Genomic DNA, 14697 nt, shown 5'->3' with positions numbered 1-14697 from the left:
TGAAAATATTGTATTTAGTCTGTAGACTGATATTAATTGTAAAATAATAATGTGTGGAAAAAAAAAATGTTATCTTTCTATTATATGTATCATATCAAAAAAATGTAATTTATAAATTTGTATATGTCCAGTCACGGATTGATCAGTATGCTGTGTAATGTAGCAACCCGATGTATTTGGGCAGCATGATTGAATAAATTTCTTTCCCTGTGCTGTGTAGTAAATAAAAATTAAAAAAGATTGTTTTTTCACTTCCTCACCATATCTAACCCCATAAGTAAGGCACTTTAAAAATTTGCTTTTGATCTACAATTGATAGTTTCTTTCAATTCACTAACTGATTGAGGCAGTTATTGCATTAAGATTCCATTAAAAAAAATGTCTCATTATTGTAGCTAGTAAAAAAAAAAATAATAATAATAAAACTGTACTTCCAGATATTTTTCCTTCACTCCCTCATTTTAATATTTTTTCATCATTTTTACAACAATAATTTAATATACTCCTGCGGGGCACTAGTGAAGTTACTATGCCATGATAATGTTTTACTATTGATTTTTTAGGAAGTGAAATTTTTTAGATAATAGCCAATAGATATTCCCTAGCCTGTATTAATGAAATAAAATAAAGCGGTAGGATGTACTTACCACCATCTATATTTCTAAGGGTACAAATGAAAACCATTAAATTTAAACCTAGCATTTTACACTGGAATATTTACTGCAAGCAAAGTTAGTCATCATAACGAGCAGGTTAAGGAAAAACACAAGCAGTAAAAGTTGGCAGCAACAGCCACTAGGGTAGGAAGTTCCAGCATAAGTCCTGTGACATTCATCTTAACCCAGCTGACTGGTGATAGAATGTTATTGGACACTTTAGGGTTTCACTAAAACTATGGTTCTAAAGTAACCTCCAACATAAAAATACCATCCTAAGAAATTATAATTACCCTAATAGGAGTAGCCTGTTGTAGTTTTACTGGAAACTGAGATGAAAGGTCTTTAAGTCTATTATTACAACTATCTCTTTCTTTCGGGTCAAGAAGAATGCAGAGTGCTTTGTACTCCTTGGTCTTTGTTTCTTCTCCAAGTTTAAGCATTTCCAGTTCAGACCTATGAAAACAAAAATTTTCAATTATCTTTCTTGATTCTTTGCTACAAAATATAAAAGTAGCAAAGGAAATTACTTGACTTGAGCATGTGACATGTCGAAGCAAACAACTCACTTGTCAATGAACTGTAGGTCCCTGACAAATACCTCACCATTGGCTTCTCTGTTAATGTCATCTTCCAGTTGCCTCATTGTGTCAAAATCAACTGACACCCTGTGTGGGTCAATATGTTCGACATAGAACGGTCTTCCACGTCCCAGAGTCCGCACATCCACATCTTCCCTACCAGATGCAGCAAAACGTGTGTCTGAAAATATGTTAAAATATAAATGGTTATTAATCATTGCACTAAAAATAAAAATCTAAATAAATGCAACAGATAACAATATCAGAATTTTTAAAAAATAGTCAAATATTGTTTGGAATGGTACTGAAGAACTATGTATGATAATCTTGAAATGGATTATGATGCAGGAGAATTGACATATGATTAAACCATATTAAACTTCAATCTAGAGAGAGAGAGATAGAAAGAAAAAAAAGTTATTCTGGCCAACTGTATTGGGTTGCTAAATACACAGCATACTTGAATCTAGTCAGAAATTTTTTTTTAATTCTTATAAAATATAGGCATAGTAAGCTTATAATATATAATAGTAATACATGATTATTTTTTTCTTTCTATATTTCATTTTTATTTTTATTTATATTTTTTTCCTGATTCTTCATTTTTTCCCTACTGTTTATCTTTATATCTGATCTTATTATCTCCCTTAAACAGAGACATCTTTCTTTTTTTTCCCTCTTTGACAAACATAGAACAAAATTAAAATATATATACCGAACTAAAAACTAATTAGTCGCGACTAATGCATTTAATCATAAACATAACAGGTTCATTTCTCTTATGATACTGTTTCTTCAGCCAAAATATTCAGGGTATTTATACTTACTCCTCTATTATCTTATCTGATTTTCTTCACTTTCTCGCATTTATTTTATTGACAAGGGAATTATGAAACAAATGCTTCTTAATTTTTTTTTTTTAATATTCTGTAACTTATTTTCAACCTACGTATTTCCCGTTTCAGAAGTATCTAGGTTTTCTTTGATCACATTTGGATATACTGAATTGTGCTAAAGAAAAACAAATTCTACTAAAAATTAATAAAATATGTTGAGTATTTTAACTTTTATAAAGCTTTGCTAACTCAATTAATATAATATGGTTAATAAATAAATTCAGTGAAGTTTCTCCAAATTCCTCTGAACGGACAATTTTATTAAAGTCCTGGGCAACAAGGTAAAAAAACCTAAAAACCTCCAATGGGAGTCTTGGCCGAAAAAAAAACAAAACAAAAAACAAGGTAAACATTTAATACATATAAAATCCTCTAGAAAGAAATCCCTCCATTCCAGACACCATTTCATTCTCATCAGCATTTTCTACTTTATTTTAAAGCCATCAAATATAAATGTAAACTTACAATGTCAGCATTAAATTTGCAGGTCAATTATTTTAGAAAATGTTTTAAGTATCGACCATAATACTCATTTTGGTGAAATTCATTAGGGCATTAACGAAAATATTAAATAAGACAAATAAATCATGTATTTTATATAAACAGGCATCCAATCATTAACAATAAATTAATTCTCATGTCAAATCACTGAAGAAATGTAAGAAATTTACAAATTATATTTTATTTTTTTAATAAATAAACAAGCTTTGTTGCTTTGTTTTGATTGTTTCCCCCCTCCTCCCTCATTTTCTCAGTTTTATTTTATTTATTTGATCCTAATACTTATTTGTTTGATTTTAGATGTAATTTCTATCGAATCTAAAAAGTTTATAATGAAAATAAAAACATATTGTTGCTTGAGATCTGTACCAATCAAGTCCGAAAAATTAATACATTATTCCAAAGAAATAAAAAAATTATTTTTGAATTCTGAAAAAATTATAAATGATTCTACAAAACGATGCATGAGATGAATATCACAAAATTGATGTGTTCATTATTTTTTAAATAGTACAAAAATCATTTTTTCATACTTATGAGATATCATTGGTTAAGCGATAAAATGTTTTTAACTCTATTATTACATTTTTATATTTAATCCTTCTAAATCTGTACAACGGACAAAATATCCTTTCTATAAAATATAATGTAATCCTGATAAAATGAAATTTATTTATTAACATGAAGGAAATGGTCAGGAGTATGGTCAAAAAGGAACAAAAAATAAATAACAATTATTTATTTGCCAAAATAAAACTATTTTATAGTTAACAACTATTTATTTGCCATCTTTGTTCTTTTTTGACTGCTCCCCCGACCATCTCCTTCATACTCAGTTACGGTCAATAAATTAAATATATAATAATTTATTTATTAACATTGACTTTAATACAATTATAGGTATAATGTCCAACCCAAAACCCCTAATAATGTCCAATCCAATTCATCCCTTCACTCATTTAGATTCAATAAGATATGGCCAATATTTGTATGAATACAAAATACCTCCACAATATATTCGTATAAAAAAAATACATGATAACATTACAGAAGATATATTTGTTATGCAACTCATGGGCCAACTTACCTTGAGACTTGATAATACGTTTCATTGGACCTGATATCAGCTCTTCTACTGAACCTTCAAGTTTTCTTTCTCCATTTATAAGCCAAGGTGTCTGAGGTAGAACACGTGATAGCTTGTTATATCTTCCTAAAAGAAATGATTTTTTCTAGTTGATGACTCATGGAATTCAATGAAATTAATACAAATATCATAAACTAGAAATAAAAAGTTTGACTCAGTATCAAACAGTTATTTGTAAGTTTTCACATAATCAAATTTTTTTTATTTTGGATTGAGAATACACCCCAAGGGTCCAACTTACCTGCAATATACACAGAACTATGTAACATAGTTATACTGTCATATAAAATACTGCTATCTGGTATTTCAGGAGGCACAGCATAACACTTAGAAAATTTATCCGAGTCGACGATTTTCAAAGATGTCTCAGCACTCTTACGGGAAAAGTTGTCAAAACTTCCTTGGTTCTTACGATTTTTAGTTCTGCTAAATTTGTCAGGGAACATAGAAAATCTGAAAACAAAAGAAAACTCAATAAAGCAATGGTGTTCTGATAAGATTAACTCAGGAACTATTATGACAATCTTATCTCTAGCACTATGAAATAATAGAAATAATAAAATGTTCTAAAAAAATAAGTAAATACATGCAAAATGTTAAATAACGTTTAGAAATACTATTATACCTACAAAGAAACACACTCTTTGTCTTCATCAGCATACTTTAAAGATAAAGTAATAGTTAAATCGGATGATGTGGAAAAATTTTTATTTTGTAACTTTGCAATGATAGGAGTAAATACCCATTTCCACACATCTTTGACTCCCACTGTTACGACACCAAGAGGAAAATGAAAATTAGTAAATTTTGGAAATTTAGATTGAATGTAAAGAAACATTGAATGAGCTCTAAGTTGAAAGCTGACAGGAAGAGTAAGGGCTATGTTAAATGTATCACTATCATAATTAGCTTCTTCTAAGTCCTTCAAAGCCTATAAAATAGAAAAAGTTGAGGTCAAAATAAAATAAAATTACATGAATATAATAACATTCAAGAAAATACCGCTACATTTTCTATGATGATATCACAGTATGGTTTCTGAATTAGACCAAGGCATGCTAAGCATGCATTTTCTTTTTGTATTTTGTTCCCAGTTGAAGCTTTTTCATTTAAGATTATTTCCCTCTGAAATAGAAGACATAATTACATTTTTGAAATCAATTCGGGTTTAACTAAATAAGACCAGCTATTTACCTTTTCAATAATTTCTTCAACATTTAGATATGAATAGGAGGTTTTTTCTCCAATGAACCTTAAACAGCACATTTGGCAGCATCCTATGTCTTGCAAAGTATGATACACGAGGTTAAAATTATTTTCTTCAGACTGTTCCATTTAAATTGGATACGGCTTACTGGGACATACATACAGAAACCAATTCAAAGCCGGGCGGACGGACGTAAACAGTTTAACCTGCTTCGGAAGGTAACATCGCAGCTCATGGAGGTTCGAATCTGAAATCAACGATGAATAAGTGAATGCTTACAAGTTAATGTTTATAAAACATCAACTATCCTTGCTGTAGAGCAATCCATATCTTGCGAAATCTTGAGTTTTAATATGAATCCTATAGAAAACAATGCTTAGATATAGGTCTACCTTCTTTCACCAGGACATCGGTCAATTGGTATTTGTAATATTTCGTCTTTACCTTCTAGGGGACCTTTTACGAATATATTTATGTCTCTGGATAAGTCCTCAGAAAGGCGAAAGAGAAAATTTCCAAAGTGACTATATAACATGAAATTGATTTTTCTGAATAGTTTTTTAATTTCAGTTTCGAATGGTTATTCACAAGTTTTCGTTAATTGAAATTAATAATAAACATAATAGTCAATATGATAACTTAAACATTGATGAAGGAAACTCGGTACTCGGACTGGCTGGTAAATAACCTTTTAAAACATTTGGATACGCAGTAGCATAATTATTTCGTTAAATATAATGTTAACAAAACAGCAAAAACCAAAACAAAGGTACCTTATGCGTGCAAAAGTTTCTCATCTTGGATCAAATGTCATAGTTCGTGACAACTTCTGTTATTTAGTAATAAATCGAATAACAAGTATAAAACGTTTTTATTAACAAAATATATGTATTTAGTTGATTGTTTATAACCTATGGTAATTTGAAGGAATCAATCAAACCGTGCTTGCTGTTTCGTGGTGCTCATCCGCATATAGCTGGATATTAACAGGAAATTATAAGAGCCGAATTAAGCTGGCGGAAATGAATTTTCACCAATTCACCAAAGGAAGGGGGAGGTAAGAACTCAAAATTAGCTGGGTGAAAAGGTCCTAGAGTTTCGCTAAAGGAATTGGCCATTGGAGACCACAGGGACAGGTTGGAGATCATAGATTATGTCATGATGGTAAGCCCCGAGAACCTCCAAGGATGTCATACCAGAATTATGTCGAGCGCTTATCCATAAGGAAAGGCAGAAACCTCGCTGATATCTGGGAGGAGTGGCAGTCATGGCTAAACGTTCTCCTCACAGGAACTAAATGGTTGGTGCTAGAGAATAAAAGAAGCTCAGAAATATTCTAAGGAATGGTTTGAAGCGGTAATCAAGCAGGATAGTAATGGAGCATATATTCTTGAAATATGAAATACATTTATGCAATACATATAAACATATCATTTTCTAGTTTCTAGGGCGGATTAAATACTTTCCTTTAAAACACCCCATCTTGTTAATGAAGTCTACTGATCAATGATGTTTGAAACTAGCATATTCCTTCCAGGAATTTCATATGACAGTCAGAACATATGTTATCAAACATTTAAATATTGAGTACTGTATGACTATAATAAACATTGTCGCTATTAATCAGGAAAATTAAACTAGGTTGGCCTTGAAACAGCAAGTTTCGTAAAGTAAAAGTAGTGTTAATCTGTCCAGCCCAGTTGTCGCTATTTGACTTTTTAAATATTTTATTTTTAACATATGTTAACGGTTATCGTAGAAATAAATACAGGTTAAATTAAACATGATATTCCAGAAATTCATAAGGGAAAATTCGAAGTCATCCTAATCATCAATGAGCGAGAAAGAAGGTGGTAAGTCAGAAACATAACTATATTACCTAAGAAATCTATTGCCCCGGAGACTAAGTGGTTCTGTTGAAAATTTTAATCAATGTTAAACTTCATGTATACCTTGTCATTTAAAATAGTGGTATCTACAATTCTAATTCATCCATTTAAACATTATGTGGTTTAGTCTTCAATTGTCCTATTCCAATTAGAACTTTTTAAAAATGATCAACCAACTGAATGAGGAATGAGGACGATGTTTATTTTTTTGTTTTAATCCTTTAATATTTCCTTCATATTTTGAGGCTCTAATAATTTATTGTTGTGTAGTTATAAAATATATAATGTTATTTTTGTCACTCCCTAGCCTTGTCATAAAACTAAAGCTGAGATCATTCTAGTCAATGTTACTAGTTTCTTCTGCAGTAAGGCTGAAAAAAAAATGGATGTCATTTTCTCATAATTCTAATAAGTATTGGTATCGAACATAATTTGAATTTTGGTTGGAACACATCGATCATCTGAACACATTTTCTCCCTATCACGGAGTTTTCTGTCACTTTCCCATTTTTTTTTAAATTCCCACCAATTTACCCAAACGAAATATTTCATATTGAAAAATGATCCGAACGCACTAGTAGGAATCAGAATAGAAAACACATGATATCTTATGTTCACCTCTCTAATCTCTTTAGTTGCTTCCAGTGTGTGATAAAAAAATGAAAATTTTGCGAGTTTTTTGACAGTTGAGATTTATGAGTTGGTGTCGCACCCAGTATGCCAGAAATGGCTAGGCAGGATTTTAAAAAAAATCCAAAGCTATTCAAAGTGTAATCACATTTTGTTGTTGATAATGGTTTGTTGAATTAATATTAATTTTCTGTCATATTTTTGTTGTAAACGTTACAAATTCTCAAAAATAATGTTTACTGTTTTTTTATTTTTTTTTCAGTAACAATTGTTTATTTGTATCAAAATTTATATTTAAATATTTTCATTAAATTAAATTAATTTTTTATAACTGTTCCTTGAAAACATTAACTGAAAAAATTGATCAAGATAATTCAATTTTATATTGTATACTTTTTAGAACAGTAAATATATTTTGAGATGCTTACTGTTCACAGGATGAAATAAAGGTAGCTTCACTGGGTCTAGTCTATAGTCCTACTCTCCTTTTAAGCATTAATGACGCTAAGGTGTGTATATTAGGCCACGCCCCTTGAACGCAACTTAACGTTGAAGTTAATAGGGATTTCGCTCAATGATGTAATTATCTGTACAAACGTTCATTTAATAACGAATGTGAAGAGAATGCTGAAACCACATATAAAGTATGCTAACCCTCTAGGGCTCATAATTTACCAATCTTGTACTATTTTAAAAAAAGTTTTATTAACTTTATCGTGAGTTAACCTTTAAAGATATTGATCACTGACTAGAAAATCAACAAAAATTTTAATTTTGTATTTTATTCTTGTTTTTAAAACCAATTAAACGATATTTTTCAGTATGAAAAAGTTGCTGAAACAGTCTTTTTCATCAAATTGATGCCATATAAAAATTTCAGGTTTAAATTTGTCTAGACACTCATTATGTTAAAAATATCCCAAAAGAGACAAAAAGATTCACACCCCATCTTTGAGGGGTTAATATCCACCTAGTACCTATTTTTTTTTCTTCTGAACTACTGTACTAACTAATATGGTGCATGAGCAGGTTGTTAGCTATAAACCTCACCTTGCTGTCTAAAAAAAAAATATCACTATTCTTATGTACCAGAATTGATGTGAAAGAAATAATTATTAACTTTCCAATTCTGAATTACCCCAACGCTTCCGAACATTTTACAGAACTTGAAGCAAAAAAGGGCGGCTTCTTTGTGAGAATAAAGAAATCATTGAGGATTGGAGGAAAAAAGGCTGAAGATAAAGATTCTGCCATTGCTTCCATTTCTGGTATTTATTTATTTTTTTAAGTCTTCGGAAGGTTCTATTTACAGATTAGGTACGCCAGTTACTTTTCAATAACAGTGATTGGAATGAAACATTTTATTATAAATATATATGTGCAGGTGATCGAACAATTTATTTTATTATTATGTTATAAAATGAGAAACATTTGTAAGCCACTCTGAAGGCCAAAATTAAAAAAAAAAAAAATAAATAGTACTTAAACTATTCATTGTGAGCGAGCGTTTCGCCCCAAAAATCCTGCAGGACTAAAAGAGGTACAAACAAGAGAATAGATAGCATGAAATAAAAGTAAACTAAGGCGTGCCTAAATATGATTTAAAATTTGTAAAATTTTATATAAAAATGAACAAAGTAAATTAAAGAATATAAAAATAAGAAGTACAAATAAACAAGAATTACAAAAAGTTATTAGACAATTAATGAAAAGAGAAATAATAGAAAATAAAAAAGTATATTAGTAATACAAAAAAGTAATACCTTTTTTGTAATTCATGTTCACTTATACTTTTCACTGTACATCCTTATTTTTATATTCTTTAATTCATTTAGTTCATTTTTATATAAATGTTTACATATTTTAAATCATATTTACCTACACTTTAGTTTACTTTTATTTCATGTTATCTATTCTATTAATTCGATATATTATTTTAGTTGTTTGTATCTTTTTTAGCCCTGATGAAGCCTAGCAAATTGAGGCGAAACGATGGCTCACCATAAATATTTTTTTCTTTCACCTTACTCGGACCATCTTCCTTTTATGTATTACAAACCTTCAATCATCGATCTTCTAAAATAGTATTGCATTCTCCTTACCCCGCGGTGTTACCTCAGTCTAGTAACGCATCTTTTTTGGACTCATAATTACTTTACTAATTACATAATTACTTGGAACAGTAAATAATTTTTCTGTTTATTTTTTTTCATTTATGTACCAACACATGATCACTGAGGCACGTATTATTACTTAACTTGCTTGTAGTTACCAAAAAGTAATTGGTATATCTATTCTAAAAAAGAACACTTTAAAATTAAGCAAGATTTGTGAACTATTATAAAGATCTTTCCACTATATTTTAAATAGTAAATGTTCTAATAATATTTTATTTATTTATTTATTTTTTCTGTATGTGCTAACTTTTGGGATGAATTTACTTTGAAACTGAGCTGGAAGCGTACAATTTTCGTTCTTAATAATAAAAAAATGTATATTTTTATATATTCAAATTAATAGTTCTGTTCTCTAAAGTCACATTATTTACACATTGGTAAATGCTGCATCGTTATTTATTTTTTTCATACAAATGTATGACTTGATGTAACAATAAAGTAAAGTGTGTGCTATGTTTTTAATCTTTAATTTATAATAATGTTTTGAATGAAACAATATTTTTCTAATTATTAAAATCGTAATTTAAAATGAATTCTTGAGGTATTTTCAAAACATGTTTGTGAGCGAGTAAAACCCCTTTATGTTTAATTTGTAAAATAAATTTCCAATTATCATTTAATTGCTTCTTCAATTAAAAACCGTAAAAACCCACCAGAAAATAAAAAATAATAATAAGATAGTAGGGTGGAGAAAGAAAAAACTAAACCATATTACATTATTGTATTGATTGTTTACATTGGCGTAGTTTATATTGAATTCAATTTAATTTATTTATACCCAAATCATTAAAAAAAAAAAAAAATTGAGAAACCTAAAAGGCACACACTAAAACACTATCTCAGTCTACATACAAATTTTCAATAATGAAATCCTCAGCTACATTTGGTCAACTCTAACAACCCTCTGAACCAAATGAGTTTAAATTTGGCTTTCAGAGTTGTTTTTAGACAGAACAGAACCAACAAAGTTGACTCCGAATTGAGTCAGAGGGTTAAATATTTGAATGTGAATGAGCTGGACTTGGATAATTTAAGGATCTCAATTCCTTCCATTCCTGAACTTTTTTTTTTTGCGGTTTCTAAAGGATTGTTTACCGTAACAGTCCCCTGCAAATTGATTTAGAGGGTTAACACATTTATTTGAATTAATTTAGTATCAGAGAAGTCCTACTTTCTTTTCCTCCCTCATCCTAAATTTTTTTTTCGTGGGTTTTCAAGCATTAATGAAACAATTAAATCACTATTTAAACAAATCATCACTTCTGATTTATTTTTAAATTTAAAGGAATGGAAATTTTATTCTATAATTAATTTTAACAATTACAAAAATATAATATTATAAACTGAAATTTAATAAAAGCTAACTTACATTCATTCATTTTTATCAAAAATATTTCTGGATATTCACTTTCCAAAAAGTAGCAGTTTTTCCCAATTTTTAAATATGCGACTTTTTAGTCTTATTACTTAAAAAATTAATTTTTAATCTTTGAAAACGAATGTTTTAAGCTTCCAGATCAGCCTCAGAGTAGATACATTCCACAGAGTTAGCTCATACAAACACGCAAAAAAAAAAATCTTTCATGAAACGGAATCTCTCTTCTAATTTGTATGACTTGACTTTTAAGATTCTTTCTACATCAATTTAGCTAGGCATTACTTTTTTTTTTTTACTTGTACAACTTGTATCACGGGTAAAACGTACTACGTTAAAATTGGAATTGTACATTAAGAAAATTTATTGATATCATATTATCAATAATATACTGTTGTTAAATTTTATTATCAAGGTTCCAAAGATTTTATAATTATATTGAATTTTCCTATTATAATGTTTTATTCAATTTTTTGTAAAAAAAATTTAATGAATTTTAATATTGATAAAAAAAAAAAAAAAGATTGAAATGTGAAATAAATAAAAATGTTTAATTTCCTACAAATTTTAATCGACATTTTTAGACTAACAGAACTTTCGAAAAAATTGTTTTCTTTATCCATTATAAAAATTAAAAGTCTGATATGTTATAATAAAGGATTACTTTCAATATATTTTATTTTTCTATAATTTACTAATTTTTCCGAAATCTTATCAAACAAAAGACAAATCTAGTCGGAACTGAACTAACACATTTATTTAATTCAGGCTCATCGGAAACAAGTCAAAAATCAAACCTGAAGAATCTGAGCTTATTACCTAAATCTAAACTCAAGAGGAAAGATAAAGACAAAACTAGCAGTGAAAAGAATAAGCTAGAAGAAGAAGTCCCTCAGTTAGTGAATGCTTCCGATGGAGTTTCCACATCTTCGGGGCACAGAGAGTCCACAGAAGAAATTCGCCTTGATGTTGGTAAACCCATATTATAAAATAAGGTTATGCAGGACATAAGTGGTATGTAGGAGAAATATGTGTAGCTTGGACCACCTTAAAAAATAATTTATGAGGAGAAGGTTGGGGGAGGGGAGGTACGGTCAGTGAAGAACACAAATAAGTAATATATATATACTTATCATTGACTATTTTAAACTACAACTATTTTTGGAGGGAGATAGTCCGGGTAGCGGTCAATAAAGGTATCAAAATATTAAAAGTAAACTAATTATTGTTAACCAACGTTTAATTAACACTTCGCAGGGCTTCGTCAGGACTGTCTGATTGTAGTATAAAGGACAACTTTTGTTACAACTAATATACTTGTGTTATACTACTATCAGACAGCCCTGACGAAGCCCTGCGAAGTGTTAATTAAACGTATTAATAATAATTAGTTTTCTTTTACTATTCTGATACCTTTATTGACCAGACTATCTTCCTCCAATCTACTTCATACGGTCAAATATCTTCTTCTAATATAACTATTTTTGTTTCTTCTTTTTGTTGTACCTTATTATACCTGATGATATTAAGATATATTTTTTATTTTATATATTCGATTAATTCTATTAGGTAAAGGTTTGCAATTGAAGCTTTAAGATCAAAAGCTTCAATTGAAAAATCAATATTATTTGAGTAAATATTAATAAATTGTTTGGATCAGCTCATTATCTATTCCTACTTGAGAATAAATTAAGAGTGAACTAAATCCATCAGGTCTCACTATTAGTGATATCAAGAAAAAATAGTGATAATCATGTTACCGGTATTTCTTCTAAAAATATCCATGTTTTTTTCTTCTTTTAATACCTATAAAATTAATTTAGATAATTTTTTTATTTAATGTTTAAAGATTAAAATGAACTTTTTCTTGATTCAAATAACAGTTTTTTTTTAAAATAAAATTCAACATAAGTTGATTTTGTCTCATAACCTTTATTAAAAATGTCTCAAAAACAAATTGAAGTATGTGGCGTGCCCTCGACATGGCTTCACGGCTTTCTTCAGGTGCAAAGTCGAATAAAAAAAGATTAAACGGATAATTATTGTAAAAAAAAATGTTTCCTTTAATTTAGAAAACTTAATTATTTTTCAAATTGGTAACTGTAAGGGGTAACTATTCAGACAAGTGGGCCTAGTGGTCTTTTTGCCAACCCCTTCTTCCAAGAAAAAGGCGGTACTGTCCCTTCTCAAGAGACACTGATCTGTCAACTCTGGTGACTCGAAGCAGAACTTCGAGTTTCTTTTTTTCTAAGCCAACTTCCTCTTCTGCTTTACATGTTACCTCCCTAGAAAGCATGATCGAGAGATTTGAACAGAAAGTTCTCGGTGCAATTACAGGAACAAGCTGGGATCAGAGCCTTAACACATGGAGGAGAAGAAATAATAATAGACTACTTGCAGGGACTGATCTGTCAATATCTCATGATATAAAGCCAAGGAGATTGAGATGGGCCGGACGTGTTGCTAGAAGCAATTCATCAGGACGCCTCTACACTACAATGAATGCTAATATAGTTGGCAAGAGACCGCATTGCAGGCCAAAAACCAGATGGACAGACAGTGCCAACAAAGATACGAAAGAGCTGAATGCAGCAAGACAGGCAGGGGTGGAGAAGGCTGGTTCGGGTGGCCAAAGATCTGCAATGTATGTTGAGCCAACCGAAAAAATATATATCTTTTTTAAATAGCCATAGTTGTCAGGTATCCAAGACCCAAAAATGCGTCCCCAATACGACTGTGTCTTTGCTATAATCAATAATAACAATATTATACTTATTTATATAAGCAGATATAATTTATTATATATGTATGTTGCTATATATTACCAATAAATTATTTCAGAAGGCAACAGTATGAGCAGTAGAATATCCCATGGAGAAATCAAACAGACTAAAGACGTAAGTATCCATCCTTATAATAAATAAAACATATAAAATAAGAAGGTCTCTTCAATATGAGAATCCTGTTCCTTCAGGATGAAGATGAGCAACTTCGCCTGTACAGGGAGATGCACGAAGTTAGGAAGCAGATGATTCTGAAAGAGAAGCAGTTTCAGGAGGAGAAGCTCGAATTCTACAAGCTTCAATTGGAAGCTGATAACATTATAGAACAACATAATCCAAAAGAATGATAGTTTAAAATCAAATATACATTTGAATTTTATATTTTTTATTTTGATCACTAGATGATAGCAAAGAATACATTCAATTTAGGCTTCTGTGGACCATTAATTCTGTAGTAAGGTGGAAAAAAAAATAAACTTTTATAGTTAATTAACAAGATTTAAAACAATGCAATTACACCGAATCGATATAATTTGAAAATACACAATCTTAAACTATAGTTAATTATTGAATAAGGTTGGGATAATTTTTTAATTAATTAAAAGAACACATTAGCGCACTTGCTGAGCCTCCACTGGCCCATTACGAGTGATGCGGCGAGAGGGATGCGCTGGGATCTCTTGAGCTCTGCTCTATCCCTCACACGTGGGGGATAGAGCGGGCTCAGGGATCCTCAGGTCGATTCTGTAAATATTGTATATATTATTTTATCATTATGTTATTTTATTTATTTATTTTTCATACAGATAGTCTGATTATGTTCATTTGTCTATCCTTTTGTTTGTATATATTTTA

The 14697-nt window shown here is 29.8% G+C and overlaps 2 protein-coding genes across 2 annotated transcripts in view; one reads left to right on the top strand and one right to left on the bottom strand.

Annotated features, from left to right (window-relative positions):
* The window catches only part of Pus10 (Pseudouridine synthase 10), a 10015-nt gene extending 4805 nt beyond the window's left edge, over positions 1–5210 (bottom strand). The window contains exons 1-7 of the mRNA XM_014434768.3: positions 4976–5210; positions 4790–4906; positions 4411–4712; positions 4023–4234; positions 3722–3847; positions 1226–1418; positions 950–1112 (exon numbers count right to left, since the gene is read on the bottom strand). Coding sequence (XP_014290254.1) covers positions 950–1112; positions 1226–1418; positions 3722–3847; positions 4023–4234; positions 4411–4712; positions 4790–4906; positions 4976–5116 — 1254 coding nt within the window. The 5' untranslated portion in view covers positions 5117–5210. The remainder of the gene's footprint in view (positions 1–949; positions 1113–1225; positions 1419–3721; positions 3848–4022; positions 4235–4410; positions 4713–4789; positions 4907–4975) is intronic.
* Positions 5211–6588: 1378 nt separating this feature from the next.
* On the top strand, positions 6589–14221 carry LOC106689656 (uncharacterized). Its single transcript, XM_014434762.2, has 5 exons — positions 6589–6841; positions 8671–8775; positions 11828–12031; positions 13901–13956; positions 14034–14221. The coding sequence occupies exons 1-5, from the start codon at positions 6823–6825 to the stop codon at positions 14187–14189; spliced, it is 540 nt and encodes a 179-aa protein (XP_014290248.1). The 5' UTR covers positions 6589–6822; the 3' UTR covers positions 14190–14221.
* Positions 14222–14697: the final 476 nt, after the last annotated feature.

The sequence above is a fragment of the Halyomorpha halys genome, unplaced genomic scaffold, assembly GCF_000696795.3.
Source record: "Halyomorpha halys isolate HHAL.00 unplaced genomic scaffold, Hhal_1.1 Scaffold1424.1, whole genome shotgun sequence".
In the NCBI taxonomy this organism is placed as follows: domain Eukaryota; kingdom Metazoa; phylum Arthropoda; class Insecta; order Hemiptera; family Pentatomidae; genus Halyomorpha; species Halyomorpha halys.
This window is presented reverse-complemented; position numbering and strand designations above follow the sequence as displayed.